The 17,637-nt window shown below is 38.7% G+C and overlaps 2 protein-coding genes across 2 annotated transcripts in view; one reads left to right on the plus strand and one right to left on the minus strand.

Moving 5' to 3' along the window:
- Positions 1-5,565: 5,565 nt before the first annotated feature.
- LOC106083931 (ras-related protein Rab-18) lies at positions 5,566-10,469 on the minus strand. Its single transcript, XM_013247253.2, has 3 exons — positions 10,289-10,469; positions 5,988-6,420; positions 5,566-5,918 (listed from the first exon to the last, which is right to left on the minus strand). The coding sequence occupies exons 1-3, from the start codon at positions 10,348-10,350 to the stop codon at positions 5,820-5,822; spliced, it is 594 nt and encodes a 197-aa protein (XP_013102707.1). The 5' UTR covers positions 10,351-10,469; the 3' UTR covers positions 5,566-5,819.
- Positions 10,470-11,823: 1,354 nt separating this feature from the next.
- Positions 11,824-17,637, plus strand: part of LOC106083906 (protein TIS11) — a 103,470-nt gene continuing 97,656 nt past the window's right edge. Inside the window, exon 1 of the mRNA XM_013247209.2 lies at positions 11,824-13,764. Within this exon, the coding sequence (XP_013102663.2) occupies positions 13,660-13,764 (105 nt within the window). The 5' untranslated portion in view covers positions 11,824-13,659. The remainder of the gene's footprint in view (positions 13,765-17,637) is intronic.

Below are 17,637 nucleotides of genomic sequence, written 5' to 3' on the forward strand. Positions count from 1 at the left end.
ACATCACCATCCACTCACAACCTCTCTATGCAGAACGAGCTTGCAGAAGATCCATAAAAATACTGTAACCAATGCGATTTCATTGTATCAGCTGTATCCTACCACCAAAAGCAATTAATGAGAAAGACTTTACCTGAACTACTCTGGCCCAATTAAGATCCGGTTGGTGTAGCAAGCAAAACTCGTATTGCCCAAGGTTAGACGATATCATCCCCAATATCTGCCCTGCATGCAACAAAGGAACCCATGACACCAAATACGCATTAACATTGCCGAAAAACCTACTGATCTGACTGCAGAATCACTTTAGACCGCTCCAACTGAAGCGGTCAGCTTCCAGGAGCTAGATCTAGAGACGGTATAGAATGTTTACCTCCTAGTCAGAATGAGGTCCAAGTAGCAGTGGCCCGACTAAAAAACAACAAGGCAGCAGGAGCCGACGGGTTACCCGATGAACTATTTAGGACCGAAGGCCACACGCTGATAAGGCGTATGCATCAGCTTATCTGCGCAATCCGGCTAGAAGAATGCATACCCGATGATTGGAACCTCAGCATACTATGTCTTGTACACAAGAAAGGAGACAAGACGGTATGTGCCAACTACAGAGGAATAAGTCTCCTCTCCATCGTATACATGATACTCTCGAGCGTACTGTGTGAAAGATTAAAACCTAAAGTCAATGAGATAATTGCGCCCTACCTGGTAAATCTACCCTAGACCAGATATTCACACTGCGCCAAATCCTGGAAAAGACCCGCGAAGGACAAATCAACACCTACCATATATTTGTTGACTACAAAACCCCTTTCGATACCCCTTTACGTTCATAGGTATTTCAAGCCATGTCTGAGTATGATATCCCTGCAAAATTACTAAGACTGCAAGATGACACTTGCTGATACGCATTCCTAAGTAAGAATAGGAAAGAATCTCTCTGAACCAATTAAATGGTTCGGAGAGATTATTTCCTATTCTTACTGAGGAACGCCTCGTTTGGTATTAAAACCAAACGAGGTTTCAGACAAGGAGACAGCCTATCGTGTTATCTCTTTAATATCCTACTGGAGAAAATGATACGAGATGCAGATGCGAATAGATATGACACATTACTCACAAGAGAACACATGCTACTCGCCTATGCCGACGACATCGACATCGTAGGTCGTTCACCGGAAGTAGTAATTGCTGCCTTTGAAAGAATCGAAATAGAGTCAGTGAAAATGGGTCTGGCAGTAAATGGAGATAAGACAAAATGGATGCTTTCAACTTTCAAAACGCTTAGTAAAACCGGGCAGATAAAGAAAATGGAGGAATTTGGGAAACACAACCTCGACACCGCCATAACCAAAACGAATGACACCAGTTTTGAGATAAAGCGAAGCGAATTAATACTGGCAAACAGATGCTACTTTGGACTAAGTAAGCAGTTTAGAAACAAGACGTCCTCTCGACGGACGAAGATTACACAATACAAGACCCTAATACTACCCGTGTTGATATATGGTTCTGAGGCATGGGTACTTGTGAAAGCAGATGAGGCAGTGCTTGGAGTATTTGAGAGAAAGATTCTTCGTAAAATATAGGGATCAGTTTGCGTTAATGGAGAATATAGGCGGCGTATGAACCTCGATCTTTATGACGACGATAGCATAGTTACACGCATCAAAATACAACGGCTGCGTTGGCTAGGTCATGTTGTCAGAAGGGATGAAGAAGTCTTTTGAAAGCAAAACGGAAAGACCAAAAGCCCATGGCAGCCGGTTGTACGTACCGGATTGACCTGATGGAGTTATCCATCGGCAAGGGCTGCCGCCTCAGTGTATAACACACTGCTACAACAACAACAACAACAACAACAAACAAAAGCCCATGGCAGCCGGTTGTACGTACCGGATTGACCCTGATTGAAGTCCTTCATTGGAACAAATCTTCTGTCATAGCCAATGAAAGAAAAAAAGATCTAGAGACGGTAGTAAAAATAATCTTAGAATGAATCAAACTGTATACTTACAGCAAATGTGGCTACAACCCATTACAGATGATGAGAGAACCCCTCCTAGGAAAACCACAAGTGAAGTCCGGAGATAGTGTAATTGATCAAACTCAGCCCATCGAGATTAGACGACACCATCTGTATTTATATGCCCTACAGAATCAATATAGACTACGTCCAAACTTCTGCAGCTAAAACTGGTGACTATATCCGAGCAAAATTATTGTAAAAAAAGCTCTTTCTATACTTACAGCGATCGTGGCTACAACCACAAAACCCCTATTCTACAACAAAGAGATCACAAATACTTCCTGGATGGCACTCTTGAAGTGTTAAAGTTAAACAACAGATGTGGAAATTCTAAAAGAGTAGAAGGCGACATTCTAAAATCCTCAAAGGAATTGAAAAGTCCTAAAGTAAAGGGTGATTTTTTTGAGGTTAGGATTTTCATGCATTGGTATTTGACAGATCACGTGGGATTTCAGACATGGTGTCAAAGAGAAAGATGCTCAGTATGCTTTGACATTTCATCATGAATAGACTTACTAACGAGCAACGCTTGCAAATCATTGAATTTTATTACCAAAATCAGTGTTCGGTTCGAAATGTGTAAAAATTTTGACAAATTTTGTTCAGCGATGAGGCTCATTTCTGGTTGAATGGCTACGTAAATAAGCAAAATTGCCGCATTTGGAGTGAAGAGCAACCAGAAGCCGTTCAAGAACTGCCCATGCATCCCGAAAAATGCACTGTTTGGTGTGGTTTGTACGCTGGTGGAATCATTGGACCGTATTTTTTCAAAGATGCTGTTGGACGCAACGTTACGGTGAATGAACACATTTCGAACCGAACACTGATTTTGGTAATAAAATTCAATGATTTGCAAGCGTTGCTCGTTAGTAAGTCTATTCATGATGAAATGTCAAAGCATACTGAGCATCTTTCTCTTTGACACCATGTCTGAAATCCCACGTGATCTGTCAAATACTAATGCATGAAAATCCTAACCTCAAAAAAATCACCCTTTAGTAGTCGTTAAGTTGGAAAAATATACTTACCGTGTAGTGTCAAAGGAAAGTTGTAAATATTTGTTTTAGTGTTGCTGCTGTTGTTGTTGCTGTAGCAGTGTGTTATACACCGAGTCGGCAGCCCTTGCCGATGAAGAACTTCATCGGGTTAATCTGGTACGTACAACCGGCTACCATGGGATCGATTTTTTTTAGTATTTATTCGCCGCTGTACCGCCATTGATTGTTCTTCTTTGCTATCTTGGAAAGGAAACTGGACTATTTGCCTTTTTAAGGACGACATGATCACAGTTGTATCCATATAATACGTCTCGATGTTGTTGCTAAAAAGGTACAGAAGTTTGTGAGCTTCTAAAACCAACATGAGTCCCAAATTAGGCAAATCAGGTATTCCAATGAAAGACATTGGCAAATGGTTTGCCGGTATTGAGCTGTGTAGAGAAAGGGAAAAAAAATTTAAATAGTGTCTTTTGCTAAATTTTTTTCAGCAAACGATCGATTTTATTTGCTTTTTAGAAATTTTAATGTCTATTTTTTCAAAAAATGGATGGTATTGTTTCCCTCAGGCGTATAAGGTCTAGGATTTACATTGGCCTTTGAACTGTAACAAATTCCAGATTGTTGTCGTCAAGAAGACAATTTTAAAGCCTGTACCAAAATTGTAATTTACATAAATACTTTTTAAACTTTACTTTACTTTAATTGGCTATGAAAGAACATTTGTTCCTCTAGCTGAACGTAGAATAGCGTTTCAAGCGCCTCGATCTCTTGCGCTCATTCTTAAATCTCTGACACCAAGTTTCGAGGTGTCTTCCCCCATTTGATCTTTCCATCGCGCTTTTGGTCTTCCCGGTTTGCGTGTACCACCGCGTTTGCCTTCAAAAGACTACTATGCTGGAGCTTCTTCATCCATTGTGACAACATGACCTAGCCGTTGTATTTTGGTGCGTGTAACTATGCTATTGTCGTCATACAGCTCGTGGTTCATACGTCGCCTATATTCTCCATTAACGCAAACTTACGAAGAATCTTTCTCAAATACCCCAAGCACTGCCTCATCTGCTTTCACAAATACCCATGCCTCAGAACCATATAACAACACATGTAGTTGTTGTTGTAGCAGTGTGTTAAACACTGAGGAGGCAGCCCTTGCCGATGAATAAATCCATCGGGTCAATCCGGTACGTACAACCGGCTGCCATGGGATTTACAACACATGTAGTATCTGTGTCTTGTAAAGTGTAATCTTCGTCTGTCGAGAGGTGGCCTTGTTTCTAAACTGCTTACTTAGTCCAAAGTAGCATCACCAGTATTATTCTTCGCTTTATCTCAAAACTGGTGTCATTCGTTTCGGTTACGGCGGTGACGAGGTAGAAAAAGCTACTGACTATCTCAAAGTTGTGGCTCCCAACTTTCTCCATTTTCTTTATCTGCTCGGTTGTACAGGGTGTTTTGGGAGTTGAAACCATCCATGTCGTCTTATCTCCATTTATTGCCAGACCCATTTTCACTAACTCTCTTTCGAATCTTTCAAAGGCAGCAGTTACTACCTTCGTTGACCGACCTATGATTTCGATGTCGACGGTATAGGCGAATAGAATGTGTTTGTGTGATTTGTGTGATTTGTGTGCCATATCGGCATCTCGTATAATCTTCTCCAGCAGAATATTAAAGAGATCACACGATAGGCTGTCTCCTTGTCTGACACCTCGTTTGGTATTAAATGGTTCGGAGAGACTCTTTCCTATTCTTACTGAGAAACGCGTGTCAGCAAGTGTCATCCTGCAGAGTCTTATTAATTTTGCAGGGAGACCAAACTCAGGCATGGCTTGAAATACCTTTGAACGTAAGGGATATCGAAAGCGGTTTTGTAGTCAACAATGAGGTGGTAGGTAATGATTTGTCCTTCTCGGGTCTTTTCCAGGATTTGGCGCAGTGTGAATATCTGGCTCAGGGTGGATTTGCCAGATCTAAAGCCGCATTCATAGGGCCCAATTATCCCATTGACTTTAGGTTTTAATCTTTCACACAGTACGCTCGAGAGTATCTTGTATGCGATGGGGAGGAGACTTATTCCTCTGTAGTTGGCACATTCCATCTTGTGTCATGTTTTGTACGGGACATGTTGTTGTTGTTGTAGCAGTGTATTGTACACTGAGGCGGCAGCCCTTGCCGATGAAGTACTCCATCGGGTCAATCCGGTACGTACAACCGGCTGCCACGGGACATAGTATGCTGAGGTTCCATTTATCGGGTATGCGTTCTTCTAGCCAGATAAGCTGATGCATACGCTTTATCAGCGTGTCGCCGCCGGTCTTCAATAGTTCGGTGGGTAACCCGCCGGCTCCTGCCGCCTTCTTGTTCTTTAGTCGGGTCACTGCTACCTAGACCTCATTCTGACTAGGAGGTAAACATTCTATGCCATTATCATTGATTGGTTCTGCGGTATCCTCTTCGCCGCCAACGTCTGACACTAGCATAACGTTTATAAGTATAAAGTTTTGTAAACTTTATATCAACAATAAAAGAAAAATAAACAGGTCTAGCAACTCGGTAGAAACCTACACATGTTAAGTTTATTTATTATCTTATGATATAGAGATTTACTGTTGGTACACAGATTACATAATAAATACTAGATTTTTCTATCAATACCTTACCAAAAAGAAAAGTTTATATAACTATAACATAAACATGGTAAAAATGATTAATAAGTATTTCTTCAATATTGCATCACATACATACAGAAGAGTGACAGAAACAAATGCAAACATACAACCATTTCTAGATAATGATCAACATCTACAATACGAGGCGGCAGCATCGTCATCATCTGAACGAACCTCAATTCTATCTCCATTATTTAGCTGTTCAAAATGTTCCGATGATACAATCTGGAATAAAATAAAAAAAAAATTATTTAAACATTTCTTCATTGTGCCTGAAGCATGGTGAGATTTTACCTTTTCCACAATATCTCTAAACACATCAGCCACAAATTTATCATTTTTTGCCGAAGTTTCCAAAAACAAAGAACGATGTTTACGAGCAAATTTTAAACCTTCCTCTCGACTAACAACGCGCTCGTCATCTATTTTGTTGCCCACCACAATTGTTGATATATTTGGATTATCACTATAGTTTTCCAGTTCTGTGAACCATGCCTCCAGTTTTACCAGTGATTCGCGGTTTTTAATGTCATACACCAAAATTGCTCCCAGTGCTTTGCGGTAGAAGCTGGGAGTTAAACTGCGAAATCTTTCCGCACCGGCTGTATCCCAAAGCGCCAGTTTATAATCAACGCCATCGATATTCATGACTTTGCTCTTGAAGTCCATACCAATGGTGACATCATGGCTTTCATCGAATTTGTTTTCCACAAAGCGGCGTATAAGACTGTAAAAAATAGAAATAAATTCATTCACAATAAAACATACACAATTTTTTTCGGACCTCATTCATTTTTTTGTTTAGGAGGGATGAGATCAGGACTCTTATCGGGATGAGGTCATGACTCTCATCGGGGTGAGGTCATGACTCTCATCGGGGTGAGGTCATGATTCTCACCGGGGTGGTGGTGGGTATAAAAGTATCCTAAGGTGGTGAACCGTTCTGGGCAAAATTGAAGAGGGATGTCGTAGGACCTAACTCAACTCACTGTCCCAAATTTTGGCGAAATCCGACAATAAATGCTTTTTTTATGGGGCCAAGACCTTAAATCGAGAGATCGGTCCATATGGGAGTTATATTCAAATCTAGACCGATCTGGGTAGAGATATCTCCCCGAAAGGCTAGAGATATCTCCCTGAAATTTGGTTAGAGCCGAGGTGTTAACGAGTTCGTATGCAAAATTTCAAGACTCTGGGTTGTCCAGGCGACTTCTGGCAGATTTGTAGAATTGGTCACCTCGGTATTTCGAAAATTAGTTGTGACTGCTAAATAGTGCATAAAATTCCCTGCTAAAAAAAGTCCGTTTAAGGTCTTATCTCGTCTTGTTACAGGGACATTCGACTTTTAATTTTTTTTTCAATTTTGAACGAAACCTGCTTCGTAGCCCTAGCTTTTCCAAATTTCAACGCGATATCTCTACCCGTTCTTACACGGCATATTTTTTACTAGATTTTTTTTTGGTTCTATCTCACTGTGCTACACTTGAGCTCGAGGACTAGCGGCATAGTCTTGGATTAACAGAACTCTGGCATTATCTGGAAGATCATGCTACATAGATGGATCTAAGCTAGAGGAGAGTGGGCCTAAGGGGTTATATTAAGAACCCAGGGACTGAGATCTGTTTTCGACTGCTTGAGAATCATACGGAGATCGGAGCGATCACTGAATGCCTAAGGTGATGTGGTGTTTACAGGAGGACGTCGTGGTGTGGTGATTACAGGAGGACGAGGACAGGGCAATACAACCAGGAAGATAAAGTCACGATCAATATTGAAGTGTCAGAAGGAGATTAACGCCGTCTCTAAGCAAGGCACAATCCCACTTTGTAGGTGTAGGGTATTTCATGACTTCTGAGAGTCATGATAAGTACGGTCCTTCTGTATCTGTAGATGTATAGAAGATTCGGCCTGGCTGAATATGTCGCGCTTTTAATTGTTTTCTCTTCTACTTTCTGCTGAAGTCCCCGAGATTGAAGTTAGTAACCGAGATTGTTTCGCAGAGTACGCTTGAATGCGATGAAAAAGAGACTTAGTCCTCTATTGTTTTCTCACAATGTCGTGTCTCCTTTCTTCCGTGTGGGGCATAATAAGCTGAGATTCCAATCATCGGATATGAGTTCTTCTAGGCGCTAATGCATATGCCTTATCAGCATTATGCCTCCTATCATAAATAGTTCATCTGGCAACCCGTGGGATCCTACTAGTCATGGCTCTCATCGAATTTTTTCCACAAAGCGACATAGAAGGCTTTAAAAAAAGGATTTAAATTTATTCACAATAAATCATGCTCAAAATTTTAAGCAATTAACGGCAGGTTCGCTCCATAGAGAAGATGAATTTTTGAAATTTCTCGGACCACATTCAATTTTTTATCTTCGAGGGATGAGGTAGGTATTTCATAGATGTGTTTCTCGGTATGTATTAGATATAGATTTGGAATGGACGATATGAGCTTGCTCACCTACACAAGCTTGCCGAGGATCGCTACCTCCACATGCAAATAAGTGGCTACAACAACAAAACCAGTTGCCAAAATTCATTTGCAACATAACCTTGTAGCTGCGATTTGGGAAGCATAAGATCTGATACAGCACGAAAGCTAGACACACATAGTTAATCCGCAGATACAATAGGCAACATCAGTTATCAACCGAGAAAGCGTCTATCCTACTAAGAAGCCCGCACAAAAGAGTAGAACGAACGCACTTTTTTATTTTATTTCTGAACAATAAGTACTACTCTCACTTTTGAGAGCAATGCAAAGGGAGATAGCGAAGCCAAACTTCGTCCTTATGGTGAATAGTACCAGCTTAGATTTTCTGGGGTTTATGCAAACCCCATTCGTCACCACCCAACTTCCCAGCTTCCCCAACGCACACTCAACGAGGTCTGTAAGCGGCCAACCACAATGATGACACTTGTCTCCTCAAAAGACCTGAGAATCTCAAGAGCTCTAGGGTGGGATAAATCCTTCTTTTTGGTGAAGGATAAATCCCACCTTCTTTTTGGTGGAAGGCGGCTATTCCGGAATCTTTTTCCAGGCTTCGGTAGTGCGCCAGCTCTTCCCCATTCAGATAAATTTTCTTCTTCTCATGTCTCTCACCAGAGATCATATGGGCCGTTATCCAAGCTGTTTCCTGTAGGCAAATTTTTCCTAAACGTTCCATTAAGGAACAGGGGCAAATTTCTCACATATCACAGAATGCTGACCGATTCAAGTTTAAGCTCAATGATAATATAAGGGGCTTCTATTTTATAGTCAAGCTCGAACGGAGTGCCGCAGAGCGATACCTCGTTGGGGAGAAGTTTTTATATGGCAAAGTTCCTATCAAATATCGGCAGCATTACGAGGGGATAACCACCGTCGAAAGATTTTTTTAAGTTCTCATTAGAATTGGAACCTAGGCGTTTAGCGCCATAGTCATGGCAAAGTACCTCACAAATATCGCCAACATTAGGAGGGGATTACCACAGCCGAATATTTGTTTATGTTCTCTTCTTCCTTAATCCTTGGGTAATGAATAGCTTGGTTTCCCGCCTTTCAGATGAAAACCAACCTAACCTTCCGCACGTATTCCAGGTTAATCAGCTTTAGCTCAAGGATCGCATGACATGCAGTCTTGCTCTTTGCAATATAACAAGTAGTATATCAGGCACGAACTAGAAACATTGAAGCGAATTATTTGCGCAGACTATCTTCTCCTCGGTTATTATGTCAGCAACCAGGCTTCGACACTGTGTTGTATCATAATATCATACCATCTGAGTATATCAAATCGCGGGCTACATCTGAGCACCTAGCAAAGTTTGTGGCAGTAACTCACTCAAGAGTCTGAGAAACTCCGACCAGGTATTAACTGTAGTAAGAGGGTTAAGAGCAAAAGCCATCTCGCCGATAAACAAAACGTATGCACTGTAAAACATTATCTGGTTTTATGTGAATAAAATTTGAAGTTTTTGGTTTTGTATTAGCCAAATTTATAAAAAAAATCGGCATGTGGGATTCTCTAGTTATATTGGCCTGTGACGACTACAGTACAGATATGGTGAAATCTCAAAGTTTAACATAAACAATAGGAAACGTTTAATGTTATGACGTCATCATTATATAGGTGAACTGAAATTGGTTGATATAAATATACCAATTTGTTAATATAGATAAAAAAAGGTTACATTTTCCTCCAGCTGTTGGAGAATAACAATAAGGTTTAGCACCTCTATATGTACATCAACTTTACGTTGAACCAAAAGATAAGCCATTGTTCTTTAGAGTAGACTATTCGCCACTGTTGTGGCAGAGTTTATATCTTCTTCATTTTTGTCATTTCCGATGTTTCCTTTTTGATTTGCGTAATAATCCTAACTCCAAATATATAATTAACTACCCCCCCAAACTCCGCTAATCCTCTACCGATATAAGGAAATTATGTCAGTTGAGATTTGGTCGTTTGAAACACTAGAAATTCTTATGTATTTGTAAATACACACGCTGTCCACATACAGTCATCACTCTCGATGATCTAAATATATATAAAAATACGAAAATACGCAAAATAAAATAATAGAATATAATATTGAAATATTTTTGTTCATACCTTGATTTCCCCACTCCACTTTCTCCAATTACTAGAAGTTTTATAGCTTTATCACTCAGCATTATCAAATAATGATTAGAACAAGTTTATATGAAAATATAAACATAAAAATTGCGTATTTATATATATTTCATTTATTTTTATTGGACATAGGGAACTAAAATTCGATTTCGATTAGTCGACTTTTTGACTCGGAAAAATCGAAGTCGACTTTTACTTATGGCCCTTTTAGACGGCACATTAAAATCAAAATCATAATCATTTGTATTTTTTTCGATGAATGACGACTATCGATTGCCGTTTACAAAGAAATGTGTAATCCTTAATTGACAGATATTGAAAAACACGTTCTGTGACAAATAATGTTAGGAATTGAAAAGTAGAGTATGCAAAAAGAAATAAAATCGATGGCAAAACCTGTAATCAACACGTATACACGATGAGTACGATCATGATATGCTGTCTAAAAGGGCCATTACAATGACCATTCAAAAGATGTGCGATGTAAACTCTGCAATAGAGCTGGCAATCTTTCGATAACCACAACATTTCTTATAATAAATATCGATACTGTCGTTAATTTCCAATCACCTATATTTCACTTAGAAGTCATGAGAGAAACCATTGTACAATTAGCCCAATCGGATGAAAATAGCACCCTCTTGAGGCACAATGTATCTTATGGGATACATTCAGTGTCGAATCGTTTATTTTTTGTTCAATTTTGCAAAAAAAAATTGAATTTTGCCGACAGTATCAATGGGAAAAATATCAATCGACATTCAGACATAAAATTAAATATCGATACTGCCATCGATATATTGCCAGCTCTACTTTTACTGACTAAAAAAGTTGAAAATCGACTTTGAGGTCAAAAAAATCACTGAAGTTGTTCATGGTACAATCACACACAATAGATATCCTTCCTATAGATGAATTTTCCCTCCAAAAATCATGGTGCAATCCGCCATCTTACGTGTGTATACGTGTGCGTACATGAAGCAGAGAATATACGAGAAAGAAGATAGCAACAAAGAGATTGCAAACAAAAATCTGACATCTTAATATTGTCAAAGCTGGCCGTCTGTTAACAGCTGTTCGTGAGATCACCTTTTTAAACCTACCTTGGGATTGTTTGCCAGCCCTACCGTCTAGAGCTGGCAAAATGTCGATATTAAATTTTTTGACTCAATAAATGTTTTGCAAATTTAAATAAAAATAAGCGATCCGACACTTAATGTATAAGATACATTAGGCCTAAAGAGGACGCAATTTTCATCCGATTAGGTTAACATTTTGTACAATGATTTCTCTCATGACTTCCTACTGACTTTATTAATCTTGGTTTTATTTGGTCTGTGCATTGATATTGCTTCTACATAAATGGATCTCCTGATTTTTGCTTCTCATTTTCATTTGAAAAATAGGTGATGAGATCGTATTGATATTTATTATTAGATTATCGATTGTGACTATCGATAATTTGCCAGCCCTATCGTCAACCAAACAACTTTGGTTCATTGGCAAAGAAACAGCGAAACTAGTCAATTTAAAAGAACAAAACAAATTGTCCTACCCGGTTGGTTCGTCAATAATAAATAACTCCAGTGCGGGAATAATAAACAACTCCAGTGAAAAAAAGGAAGTGGCCATTGAAATCAAATTATGTTACTTTTTTATGTGATATTAAATTTTATAATTTGACATCTGTACATATATTTTTTAAAAAAAACCGCGCATTGCAACAAGTAATAAATAAGACACGAGGAGAATATTCTGACAACCAAAGATACAAAAGCGAGGTAAGAGCATATAGTGGGCTGAAGTGGAGTCGAAAAAAATGGGAATTTTCTTATTGCTGTCTGTTTGACATGCAAAGCGTAATCAAACAAAAAAAACAAAACTACTTGGACTACCACCAGCAGCGGTTGCGGCGGGTCACACGTATAAAGAAATACCACCACTAAACTAAACTTGAGTTCATAACGAAATAAAAACACACAGCCAGACAGCAGCACCACCGTCACAAAAACAAAAACAACAACAATGGCAATAACATCTGCAGCAGAGCAGCAATAACCGACGATACGACGAACCCACAAAAAATCAAAAACACAAAAGAAATAAAGTTAAGTAAAGCAACAAACTTCAACGCCACTTTAGTCTCACATAAACAGTCGAAACGATCTGATCGAAGAGAGAGGAAAGGAAGAAAGGAAAAAGGCACGACTGCAAAGCGACAGGCTCCAGACTACAAAGAAACAAACAAGTGATTACTTTGTGTTCAGAATTAGAATCGAGAGAACAACGTGAGAAGAATCGAAAGGGAAACGCGAAACAAAGAAAACACGTTTGAAACGCGGGCAGAACTACAGCAAAAAAGCAATAACAAATCTAACGAAAAAAAACACAAAAAATCAAAGAAAACAAATAAAATAACAAGCGATTAATTTTATGTCTTCCAAAGAATCAAAACAATTTCAATTCAATAAAGGAAATAAAAAAAAATCTTTTTATCTTGTGATGTGAGGAGGAGACTGGAATCTTGTGTGTGTGTGTTTTCGTTAAAATTCCTTTTCTTTTCCCTCGCCCGCTAACATTTAAACATTGTCGTCGCCAACGTCTTAGTTGCTTGCTCCCCTCGCCCATTTATATATTTCGATTATTATAGTGTGAGTTCAAATGAATGTTTGTGTCCCCACAATTATCATTTTCATCAAATCGATCGATCGTTGGATGGATTGACATCGTCGGTTCGGTGTACAACAGTTGTTGCTAAAATACATGCGTAATTGAACATCGGGGTTTTGAAACAAAGTTTCGTGTTTGAAATTGTGAGATAGAAAGAACAAAAGAGAACGACACATCATTCTCTCAGTGAGTGTTATGTTCTGATTGTTTGTTGGGCCTACTACATTGTTCTACATAGCGCCAATGCCTCCAACTTCTCTCAACGTGGTGTGAGAAATCCCTTGAGAAAAAAACTCTTATCGCATCTTCTTACTTTCGTTCTATCCCCCACGCGTGCTGTATAATAATGCAGTTGTTATAAAAAGTCCGCACAGACGCCAGACTTAAAAAATAAAGAAAAGAAAAAAAGAAATTAATTTAAAAAAATACATTGCTTTTAATCACTGTTTAACGTTAATTTTTCGAAGACCCATAAAATAAAACAAAAGCAGTAACCCAGTGTCTAAATTATTTAAACAGAACTAAACAAAACAACGAAGATTGTATATATACATACGTATTTACATTACTAAAGAGATAGTTGGAGCTGTAAATTATTATTATTTTTTGTGGCCAAGCCAACCTGTTGCATGTCTTATTAAAAGGAACCCCCGCGCAAACAGCAAAAAACCGAAACGAAAATGTCTGCAGCTATTGTGCAAAAGAGTACCACCACCAATACAACAACGAAAACCTCATCGAACACCACCGCCATTTATTTCGATTGTGGCGACATATTTACAACGGTGAGTTTTATAGATTTTGCCTTTTCTTTGTTCTGTCATATTTTTAAAATTTGTTTCAAGTATTCATTTGTTGTCAGGGGTACCTCGTCTCATAGACGAAAAGGGTTACCACAAACCAGGAAACAAAATAGCCTTAAAAATAATTCATAAAAATTAAAAATTGAAATTAGAAAAGTGGTATGATTATGACTGTAATCTATAGCCATGTTTTCACTATTATTGATTTATAGAAAAAAATTATAAAAATATATCAAGTCCAATAATGTGCTGGAGTATCAAAGTGCTAGTGGATCTAAAACATGAACTTAGTTAAATGTACCAGGTCTCCTGGGGCATTGGCTGTCTATCTTGGGGGGTAAGTTATTCTCCATTGAAGTTGTTCTTGCTGAAGTATCTCTGAGAGGTCTTTCCAAAAACATAGACATTACAGCATGGTTTCAACTTTTAAGTATGGACGCTTAGAGTAACTGTTTGGCAAACATACGGGGTGGTCACTTAGGTGGGTGTGAAGCAGTGCGCCTCTGGGGCCTACAAAAACTTTTGCTCGTATCCGATGAGGCCCGAAGGGAACGTATAGCAGGTGGTCACAAAGTGCGGGATGTGAATGGTCCAAAAATTATGTGGCTCAAATGAGGCTTCAAGAGTTCTACCGTTTTGCTGTCGTTGGATAGAACAGAACTAAAAACCGTTGTTGTGCGTGTTTCCCGAAGGCCACCATAACATCTGGGTTCGAATCCTGGCGAGAAACAAATATTCAGTGGGTTTATCCCCTCCTTATATAGGCGACATTTGTGAGGTATTAGGCCATACATAGAAGCTAGAGATGTGCGTGTGAGTCACTAACGCTCACCAGACAAAATTTTACTTACGCACGCTCACGTACGACTTTATTGTGTCGACTCACGTTCACGCACGATCACGAGACGAAAATTTACTAATCTTACGACTTACGAGAAAATCATTACTCACAAGGCACTAGACACTCACGTCTCACGAGAAAATCACGACTCACAGGGCACTCACGAGAAAATCATGAGGCAATAGATACGCCTTTTATGGTTGCAAAACCTTAAATCGAGAAATCTGGACCGATCTGGGCCAAATTGAAGAAAGTTGTCGAAGGGCCTAACACAACTCACTGTCCCAAATTTCAGCAAAATCGGATAATAAATGTGGCTTTTATGAGTCTAAGACCCTAAATCAGATGATCGGTCTATATGACAGCTATATCAAAATCTGGACCGATCTGCGCCAAATTGAAGCAGGATATCGACTGGCTTAACACAACTCACTGTCCCAAATTTCAGCAAAATCGGATAATAAATGTGGATTTTATGTGTGCAAAACCTTAAATCGCGAGATCGGTCTATATGGCAGCTATATCCAAATCTGGACCGATCTGGGCCACATTGAAGCAGGGTATCGACTGGCAAAATCTGATAATAAATTTGCTTTTTGTGGGCTTAAGACTCTAAATCGGCGGATTGGTATATATGGGGACTATATCAAGATATAGTCCGATAAAGCTCATCTCCGAACTTAACCTGCAAATCTGTGCAAAGTTTCAGCTCAATATATCTATTTTTTAAGTCTGTAGCGTGATTTCAACAGACAAACGAACGGACATGGCTAGATCGTCTTAGATTTTTACGCTGACGGAATGAAAAAATGAATATACCCCCATCCTTCGGTGGTGGGTATAAAAAAGGTTAGGGCCCTACCTTTGGGTTCTTGAAAAATTGAAATTTTTAACGCATTTAGAACCAGATGTATTTGTTGTTGCTTTAACTGCAAATTGGAAATTTTGCCTATGAACATTCCACCAAGGAACAGGGGCAAACTTCTCACATATCAATGAGTGCAGTCCGATTCAAGTTTAAGCTCAATGATAAGGGGCCTCCTTTTTATAGCCGAACGGCGTGCCGCAGTGCGACACCTCTTTCAAGAGAAGTTTTACATGGCATGGTACCTCACAAATGTTGCCAGCATTAGGAGGGGAAAACCATCACTGAAAATTTTTTCTGATGGTCTCGCCAGGATTCGAACGCAGGCGTTCAGCGTCATAAGAGGACATGCTAACCTCTGCGATACGGTGGCCTCGCTTTAACTGCAGCGACCCTAAATAAAAGCAATTGGCAAAAGACACAAATAAACGGCGGATACATAAGTGATCGCGACTAGATCCAATTAGGGTAGGCTCGATCATTTTATTTATTAAACTTTGGTATTACAAATTCACTTCAAATCAATAAAGGTATTGATCGTTTCATCTTTATTTTAATTATTTGCTTTAATTGGTCTGCAATCAAAGCGGAAGCATCCTTTCCTCTCATATTTATTTTATTTATCGCAATCGATTAACGATAAATCGAACTCATTTTTATAAAACCGTACACTTACATTATGCTAATGATTACAATTATGCTTTTGCTTTTTTTTTGGAAATTAATGCCCAGTTCAACTACCCGAAACTCTTTCAAGCCATATTCAACCATTATAACAGTTTTGAGAGCTCAATGAGACATACTTCATTACAAATTGTTACAATACCCTGAGCATTTTAATACATTTTTCTCTACTGATGTATTGCATACACATGTTTATGTTGATTACATATGTTTTTTCCCTTGATCCTATGTTGTCTCTTACCTTCAGGGTAATTAAGATCTTCTTTTCCTTTGTATATATTTTCATCTTCAAGTTTGCAGGTCACTCATTACTATTGGAAGATCTAACAGTCAAATGAATTTAAGGGCTTTTAATTTATTTCCAAGGTGGTGTGTGTTACACGATTGACTAATACTTTAATACCATTTCGATACCAGGGGGATAAATGTGTTGTAAATAACAGCAAATTATGCCATTCCCATTGTTAAAGCAAACGATGCTGCTGCTGTTGCACATATTTAAATTTTAACACAGCCACCGTAAGAGAAACAGGGGGTGTGTGTGAGTGAGAGCGAGAGAGTGAGAGAGAAGCAACATTAATTCATGAATATTTATGTAAATTGATTAAAACTAAAAGTGATGAGCGAAAAAAAGAAGTAGGTATATAGCAGTTATTGTTATAGAGCGTCGCAGCAACAATGCAGCAATAGTTGTTGTTGGTTTTTGCATTGATGCCTTGTTTGTTTTTCTGTTTTTTTTTTATCTAATAAATATTTTTTACTGACCTTTTGCTAAATTAAAGTCACATTTTTTTTGTTTTGGCATTGTTTTTGTTGTACTCGCAAGACAAAGACGAAGCCAAAGCAGAAGAAGAAGAAAAAACCAACCAAGCAACAATCATGCAACCAACCAGCCTGGGGACTATGGCTTAGCCAAAGCCAAGCTTTGAGCCATACACACACAGTCCGCAGCAGTATTGCCGAACAGCCAAAATGCAAACAGACATCCACCAAGATGTCTTCATCATATCCGCATAAAATAAAAAAAAATAAAACTCTTTTATATACAAGTATATGTATGTACAAAAATATTTGAAGCTACTATTGCTATTACAGAAATAATATAATATAAATACATACAAATATATAAGACATACAAACAGACAAGACTAAAAATGTTGAAAGTAAAATGGTCCAATGGGTCAGCACCAGCTCTTTGCGAAGTTATGTAAAAAGTAATAGGAGTAGCCCCCAGACAGCCACTCAACCGCAATACAACTTTTGTGCACGCTCTCCCTCCTCCTGCTCTTGCATGCAAACCTGACTGGTGAGCAACTTATGCATGTAAACGAGCGTTACTTTTTGTTAAACAAAAAAAAAAAAAAACAAAACTAAAAACGCATTGTATTGTAATTGTTCAGTTATTTTTCCTTTTATTATTGAATAACATTTTCCTGCAATTTGTTTTGATTTTTAAATGTGGACT

Source organism: Stomoxys calcitrans, chromosome 4 (genome assembly GCF_963082655.1).
Source record: "Stomoxys calcitrans chromosome 4, idStoCalc2.1, whole genome shotgun sequence".
NCBI classification, from domain to species: Eukaryota; Metazoa; Arthropoda; class Insecta; order Diptera; family Muscidae; genus Stomoxys; species Stomoxys calcitrans.

Coding starts and splice junctions, on each gene's coding strand:
- LOC106083931 (XM_013247253.2), bottom strand. CDS start 10,350: ATGCTGAGTGATAAAGCTATAAAACTTCTAGTAATTGGAGAAAGTGGA. Junction 6,421..10,288: donor AGTGGAGTGGGGAAATCAAG/GTATGAACAAAA, acceptor TATTTTTTACAG/TCTTATACGCCGCTTTGTGG. Junction 5,919..5,987: donor TTAGAGATATTGTGGAAAAG/GTAAAATCTCAC, acceptor ATTTTATTCCAG/ATTGTATCATCGGAACATTT.